Here is an 8,177-nt window from a genome sequence, read left to right as displayed (position 1 = left end):
TAAAATTGAAGCCTATGAGCTGAATTGAGCACCAAATCTGGAAGCTTTTTTATGAACTCTTAACTTGAAACCCCTCCAACTTTTTTTGCTAATGCATTCAAATCTCCAAACACCATAATTGAAATTTTCATTGCAATATTCAACAGCACTATCTCTGCAAATCCCAAATAGATAATGGCCTCAAAATCTCAGTTCAAGCACAAAGTATAAAGCAAGCATTCATTAGAAGAAATTAAAAGCTTACTTGTTCCTCCTATTATGTACAGTTAAAGTTCCAACTATAATGGCCTTTCCGAAGACGTACCATTAATTCCCTATGAATTAAAACCAATCCACAAGTAGTCAGTATGAACCGTAAATATCTTAATATCTCCTCACTACAATGCTCAAACAACTTGAGAGGCAGTTAGTACAAAGAAATTTAAGCCCAAATTGATAAGAAAAGAAAATATTAAGTTGCAGCAGGTTGAATAGAATCAAGAAGGCAAATCAGTTCAGACACAGGAATAAAGCAAGCATTAAGTCAAAGAAATTGAAGCTCTTACAGCTTACTTCTTCCTCCTTGTATGGCTAAAACTCCAATTCAGCAGTGGCATTATTAAAGCTCTAAAGATCTTCATTCCCTATTGTCTCTGTCTTATGTTATCTTCATTACCTTCATAGAATCAAATTTAGAATGTCAAAGCTTAATCTATAAAATCACATGCACCATGGTCTCTAAGTCCAACGGGTCTACCATGCAGGTGTGAAATGTTTTCTGGGTTTGTTTCGAAAATAAAAGTCAAATTTCAATAATTAATATTTTTGAATGATTCAATAATTATTTTTAATCAATATTAATAAATATGTTTATTTATTTTATGTAAATAAATTTGTATTTATTATGAACAATTATTATATTTATTTTGTGTAAATAAATTTGTATTTATTATGAACAATTATAATTGTTGCACGTTACTTCAGCTAATTTTTTTTTATTTTTTAAATTAATATAGTTCTAAATTTGTATATTATTTAAAACAAATGTAAATTATCATTTTCAATGATAACAATTAAAAATGTGTTATTTAAAAACTAATTCCAAATTAAATAAATAAAATATGAAACTAAAATAGGACATTAGAAACTACTAAAATATGAAATATGTACTATATTAAATGAAAATAAATTTAATTAAATTGTGAGTAAAAATGAAATTTAAAGTACAACAAAATTAAAATTTATAAAAAAGTATTAAAATAAAGCTTTGAGTGATAAATTTAAGATTTTTTTAATACAATTAGTATGGCTTCAAATCCTACTATATGCATACTTTTTATTTTTTAAATATAAAATTATGGTAACATCGAATAATTTAGTTTATTTTAAATACAAAAGGATATTTTAATAATTTTCTTAACTGAATTGATGTCCAATAGACCCATAACACCAATTTAATCAAGTGTTTAAATAACAATATAGATAACATGTTACTCATCTGTTTTTGTTTTTAAAAACTCATCCTAAATTGATATTTAGTCTAATTATCATTGTAAAAACGAAGCCCCAGCTTCTAAAGCTGAATAGAATGGTGTAAGCTCTGCCGTCATTATAGATCTTGTTGACCGAAGTGAATGACCTGTAATTCCTCAGCATATGCTCATCCCCGACGACCCTGAAGCTCAATGCACGCTTCACGTAGTCAAAATTATCGATCCTCTCGGTACTCGTCGAATCTGGAAGAGTCGATACGAAGGTGACTTCCCCAACGCTCCCCACACTTCCGTAGCCTGCGCTCATGTTGTGGCTCTTGATTAATTGATCTGATAATCAAAATCCAAGAAAAGAAAATATTAAGTTGCACCATGATGAATAGAATGAAGAAGGCAAATCTGTTGACAACTTGCGTTGTCTCAAAATATCAGTTCAAACACTTGTATAAAGCAAGAATTCAGTAAACCAAGTTAAAGTTCTTACAGCTTAATTGTTCCTCCTTGTATGGCTAAAACTACAATTAAGCAGTGGCATCATTAAAGCTCCAAAGATTTGTCACTCACTATTGTCTCTATTCTGTCATCTTCATTCCCTTCATAGAATCAAATTTAGAACGTCAAAGCTTAATCTCTAGGTTATGGCTAACTTATACTACAAAAACTACAGATGAAATAAAGCTCACTTATGCAACTGAAGAATTAGGTTTAGTGCTTACGTGTGCCTAGGACTTTTATGTTGTGGGGTGGTGCTGGGTTCTTCATCCATATAAGATACATGTACACCACATTTCTCCACCTTTATATATTCTTCTTCAATTTCTTCTCCTTCTACATTGTATTTGGGATTTTCAATGTAGAATTCAAATGAAGCCTCCTCATAATCCTTGTCTTTTTTAACCATATCCTCTCTAAACAGAATCAGCACATGATCACCCATGTACTTCCACTCCGTCTCATCCTCTATAAAGGAACTCCACTCACTTGTGAACTTTTCATTACCACCACCACTGGCGGTTGTCAATTGGTATTTACAGATAAATTTAAGAGATTCATGGTGGTGGCAGCGCGTGAGATCAACCACAAGGCAGATGGAAAAGACCAAGGATCTGCTCCCACTGGACTCGTTTGGGGCTATCTTCAAAACTAATGAAGAACTCATGCTCTGACACTCGAACTTATTTGCCGAAATTTTGTTTCCTGGGAAACAACAAAATAATATGATTGGACCAAAAGCATCTTCCCATGTCAATCTAAGTTTCTCTGCTAGGTATCCAATTTTGAGTATGGCATTTGCCTCAATGTTGTCAATTGAATCTTGATTCAAGCTGAAGCAATTACAGAATAACATGTAAAACCAATCGACAACATCATCATCTAAAGGATCGAGTTGATATGAATTTTTATCTGTAAATGATACTTTTTCTAATGATGTACAACCATGTGCATCCAAGTACTGAATATATGGTGGAAGCTCTGAGAGTAATTTAAGACTCTCGCAATGATCCATTTCCAACCTATAAATGCTTTTAGACATCAAGATTGGTGAGGACACATCAACTATTGGAATCTCTCTTGAACCGAACATGATGATATTGCATTGTAGCTTTTGAATACTTGAGCAGCTCATCTTTAACTTCTGAAGATTATTTAGAGAGTCTAAAGACAAGTTCGCTTCCTTAATTTGAGTCCCAGATAAATTTAATTCTCTTAAGCTTCTTGGGATTTCTGGGAATTCGATCATTGGGCAATGACTAAGATTCAGATCACAAAGGGATTCCATCTTGATCGATAAACTTTTTACCCTTGAGCAACTCATATCTAACGTCTGAAGATTAAATAAAGAGTCGAGAGACAAGGACACCTCTTCAATTTGAGTTCCGGATAAGTTTAATTTTGCTAAGCTTCTTGGGATTTCGGGAAATTTGACTATTGGGCAATGACTAAGATTCAGATCACGAAGGGATTCCATCTTGATCGATACAATTTTGACCCTTGAGCCACTCATATTTAAGCTCTGAAGATTACTTGGAGTGGCAAGAGACAAGCACACCTCTTCAATTTGAGTTTCAGATAAGTTTAAATCTGTCAAGCTTCTGGGAATTTCTGGGAATTCGACCATTGGACAATGACTAAGATCCATATCACGAAGTGATTCCAACTTTGAAATATTGCTTGATACAATATTGACGTTTGAGTTTTTCAAGCACAACTTTCTGAGTCCGACCAGATGCTCAATTGAAGCAGGCACTTCTTCTATTTTAGTTCTATCTAATTCTAAAATAGAAAAGTGTTTTGGGACCTCGGGAAACGTCTTGAGATTATTACATCCTGTAAGTCCAAGTTTCTTAAGTGATGCCAAATGATTGAGGCAAGGAAGTTCAACCAAACTTTCACACCACCTACACTCAAGGATTTCAAGGTTGATTGCTCCTAATAGACTAGGAATCTTCCTTAATTTCTTGCAACCAGCAACGTCAATTTCCCTTAAATTAACAAGACTCTGTGCAAAGAAAATATAAATAGTTATATTACTTCTACACATCATATAATAATCCATCATATTATTAGTTAACATATCAATTATAAACTATTTTTTGAATTTCAAAAGTACCTTCGATGAAGAAAGTACGAAAGAATACACCTGATGATCATCATCATTCCAAAGACGTTCTATATGGCCATGTGCTAATTTCAGCACAACAAGATTCTTTGGATTAAAACCTGATAGATATTTGAAGGGATAATAATCCCAACAAAGATATCTTAGCTCATCAGGAAGAGATACACTATCAACTTGGTCTTTGAGAAGCTTCTCTGCTGGACACTTGCCCCAAAAAATCCCAGGAGTGTAAAAGAAGATAATTCTAAGATTAATCATTCCCTCAAAAATAGAATGTAGCTGTAAGTTATCAATTTGAGACATGTCTAACTTTATTCATTGAATTAGATTAATCCCCTAAGAACAAAAACCAATTTATAAAGTATCAACACAAAGAAATTTATGGGCATTCCATTAAACAATTATATTAGGAAAAAAAAGTAATTATAATGTATTAGATACTAACTCAATAAATCATTGTGAAAATCTCATGTTATATATCCTAAGACAATGCTCATTAATTGTGAAAATCTCATGTTATGTATCCTAAGACAATGCTCATTCACAGTGATATGTTCAGTAAACTTAAACTCTAAAAATAATTTCAAATAATAAAACTTGTTAGCATTTGGCAACACATAATTAATTGACTTTCTAATTAGAATCAAACAAAGATATGAAAAATAAAAAGAATATAAATACAATTAAGACTTACTTTATTATATTTGAGCACTTGATATACATCTTTAGCACTCCATAACCTACTACGCTTTCCAGGGTCTATAGATTCCTTGCGAACAATATCTTTGCCCATCTCTTCAAGCATATCATGCATACAAATCCATCCATTGTAAGATGTGTTATCAAGTAGGCACTTGTCAATCAAGTTGCTTATTCCACAGACAGCACCCTTATAACAACAACTTAGAATTTCTTCTACATCTTTTTTGAGTGTTCCTTTAAAGAAGATTGCAATATCAAGGAATATATTCTTCTCTACTTCATCCAAATCATCATAACTACTCCTCAAAATATGTGAAATTTTTGGTTGGTCATATTCTTTTAGTTTGTCCACCTCACTTTCCCACTCTGTTCTAGACTTTTTATATAGTTTAGAACCCAAAACTCTAAGAGCAAGCGGACTTCGTTGGGCATACTCTACAAACTTATTCGATAGATCTCGAAAATCAGCAGCGGGATTCAATTGTTTAAATGCAAATGTAGAAAATAGTTGAAGGGAGTCATTGTCATTTAACTTCTTTACCTCATGTATTTTGTCAACACCTCCATTCTTAAGTACTTGCCTATCTCTAGATGTTACAATGATTTTACTTCCATCACCAAAATGTTTAACACCAAAACAATCTATTTGGTCTGAATCATTAACATCGTCAAGGACAACAAGTACTCTTTTATTGTTTAGCCTCTCTTGGATTAAAGTTGACCCAATTGAGGGGGTATCTACATGAATTGCTTGGTTTAAGAGTTCGGAAAGAAGTTGGTTTCGCAAAGATTCCATCCCCTGTTTTTTTAATTTCTCTCTAACATTTAGAAGAAAGCAAGTATTTTCGAAGTTATGAGAGATTTCATTATATATAACATCAGAGAGGGTAGTTTTGCCTATACCACCTTGTCCCCAAAGTCCTATTAGACGACTGTCTTCCTGCTCAATTAGCCTCAAAATCGTCTGTTTCTGATCATCTATTCCAACTAACTCTGCAGAAGTACTTTTAAATTTGCCACTCATCAACTTCTTTATAACATATTCAACAATATCCTTGATGTACTCAGTTTCAGGTCTAGCAAATAAAAAAAAAATATAATTATATACGAAATCTAAAATAATGATTATTAATATAAGATGATGGGAAAAATATAGTTACCTGTCGAATTTGCCTCCTTCTGTATGCCATCCTTTTAATTTACCGACTTCAGCAAAGGCAGTTTTCCATCGTTGTACTTGAGGTAGCCTATTTGAACCATGGCCATTGAAGGATTTTTTGAAACTACCACCAAGATTCCGCACATCAGAAGGATTAACATGGTAAAATATGGGAAGAACAATATGTCCTTGAGTGTCCTTGCGGCGCATGATGTCGGAGAGTTCGGCCAGGCATGATTTTGAAGAAGCATAGTCTACCGACAACACAATTATTGAGAGATTTGAGGCTGCAATTGCTCGAGAAAGTGCTTGTGAAAGTTGCTCCCCTTTTTCTAGTGTTTCTTCATCGAAGAAAACATTCATTCCCGTGTCTTTCAAAGCTTTGAGTAGATGAGCAGTGAAATTAAGGCGTGTGTCTTCACCTTTGAAGCTCAAGAAAACCTGATGCTTCAATCGAGTAGAAGAGGCACTTGCTGGAGAAAGTGGCTCCGGTATTTCATCATGAAAGAAGACATTCATCATGGCGTCTTTCAGAGCTTTAAGCAGATGAGTGATGAAGTTAAGGCATGTGTCTGTTTGAGGAGAAGAGGAAGAGGAAGAAGAAGAAGAAGAAGAAGCCATGAAAGAGTATCGATTGTGTGATTGAAGCAAGAGAGAGCAAAATAGATTTGTGAACCTTTGAAGAACACATTCATAATATTTTGGATTTCATTTCTTCTGTGTGTTTTTAATAAAAATCTATTTTATAATAATATTTGCCATTTAGTGATATCGATGTGAGAACCTTCGAGTAAAAATTGTTTACTAGTTTATATAATAAAAATGGGTAAAGAAAGTGGGGTGGATGGAGTTTATTATTATTATTTTGCTCAGATGGGTTTGTAATCTCGAAGTCAATGTCTTCCAATAAGACAAAGAGCATCTATTTGTTAATATTATTTTTAAAATATAAATCTATCCAATTATTTAAGGGTTATTATTTAATAAATTGATAATATAGTTTTTTGTTCATGTGGTAGCATAGGTTATTTAATAGCAACATTATTTGATTTATTTTTATTATTTTTAATTTCATTTTTATACAGCCCAAAATAATTATACAATGCATCAATTTTTTCTTTGAGCAGGTTGTTGTTAATCCAAGGGAAACTGACATTAGTTCTTGCAAGAATTCAAGGAAGATCCCTAGTTTATTAGGAGCCATTAATCTTGAAGTTTTTCTGTGTAGGTGGTGTGAAAGTTTGGTTGAACTTTCTTGTCTCAATCATGTAAAATTCACTTAAAAGGCTTAGACTTACCGGATCTCATATTCTCAAGAAGGCTTTTGAGATCTCAAATTACTTTCCTATTTTAGAATTAAGTGAATCAAAAATAGATGAAGTGGCTAATTCAGTTGAGTATCCCATCGGACTTAAAATGTTTCAAGAAATATTTCAAAGTTGTAATCTTTTAGTAATCTGAACTTCAGTGATTACCCAATGGTCAAATTTCCAGAAATCCCAAGAAGCTTAATAAGATTAAACTTATCTGAAACTCAAATTGAAGAAGTGTGTCTGTCTCTCAACCCTCCAAGTGATATTTAGACTTTAGTTATGAGTGGCTCAAGGGTAAAAATGTATGGTTCAAGATGGAATCTTTTAATAATCTAGACCTCAGTCATTTTCCAATGATTAGATTCCCAAAAATTCCTGAAAGCGTGACTCAAATTAAATTTGATTAACATCTTTGAGTCAAATCTCTCCTGTCATTACACTGCCCACAATTCTTTCATATAAGTAAGATATGATGTTATATTACTTATGTATGAAATAATCAATTTTTGTTGTCTACAGTAACTATTTGAATACTCCTTTTATGAATAATCCTTCGCTTGGTTGAAAAACAGAGCAACAATACTATCTTATGCTTGATTGTTTTTTGACGGTTTATTATAAGAAAAATTCCTTTCTTAAATAACTTTAAAAACTTTTTGTTACCAATCATGAATTACCCTTTGATGGAATTCCTTATAAATTATTGATATATAATGTCCAGTTCAAGAAATAGGATCAACTCAACTAGGCTCAACTATGCCAATTTGTTAGGAATTTGTTGGAAGCGGCAGCACGAATTACAAGTATAGATCATAGAACAGAGACGAACGATATAATAAAAACTGATAATCTTCCTGCTAAAATATGTCATAGGTCCTATACTCTACACAAATTTAGAATTTAGCCCATGT

At 32.7% G+C, this 8,177-nt stretch overlaps 2 protein-coding genes across 3 annotated transcripts; both read right to left on the bottom strand.

Annotated features, from left to right (window-relative positions):
* Positions 1 to 1,381: 1,381 nt before the first annotated feature.
* LOC107889680 (protein SUPPRESSOR OF npr1-1, CONSTITUTIVE 1) lies at positions 1,382 to 4,431 on the bottom strand. 2 transcript variants are annotated; one of them, XM_016814200.1, is made up of 4 exons: positions 4,084 to 4,431; positions 2,189 to 3,972; positions 1,957 to 2,065; positions 1,382 to 1,802 (listed from the first exon to the last, which is right to left on the bottom strand). In XM_016814200.1, exons 1-3 carry the CDS (start codon positions 4,393 to 4,395, stop codon positions 2,059 to 2,061), a joined length of 2,103 nt encoding a protein of 700 aa, XP_016669689.1. In that variant the 5' UTR covers positions 4,396 to 4,431; the 3' UTR covers positions 1,382 to 1,802; positions 1,957 to 2,058. The 2 variants fall into 2 exon arrangements, with proteins under 2 accessions (XP_016669689.1, XP_016669690.1); XM_016814201.1 differs by having other exon boundaries at positions 1,382 to 1,769.
* A 290-nt stretch (positions 4,432 to 4,721) lies between these two features.
* LOC107889681 (disease resistance protein RUN1) lies at positions 4,722 to 6,652 on the bottom strand. The gene is made up of 2 exons (XM_016814202.2): positions 5,955 to 6,652; positions 4,722 to 5,870 (listed from the first exon to the last, which is right to left on the bottom strand). The coding sequence occupies exons 1-2, from the start codon at positions 6,572 to 6,574 to the stop codon at positions 4,736 to 4,738; spliced, it is 1,755 nt and encodes a 584-aa protein (XP_016669691.2). The 5' UTR covers positions 6,575 to 6,652; the 3' UTR covers positions 4,722 to 4,735.
* Between the last annotated feature and the right edge of the window lie 1,525 nt (positions 6,653 to 8,177).

This window comes from Gossypium hirsutum, chromosome A10 (assembly GCF_007990345.1).
Source record: "Gossypium hirsutum isolate 1008001.06 chromosome A10, Gossypium_hirsutum_v2.1, whole genome shotgun sequence".
Taxonomy (NCBI): domain Eukaryota; kingdom Viridiplantae; phylum Streptophyta; class Magnoliopsida; order Malvales; family Malvaceae; genus Gossypium; species Gossypium hirsutum.
This window is presented reverse-complemented; position numbering and strand designations above follow the sequence as displayed.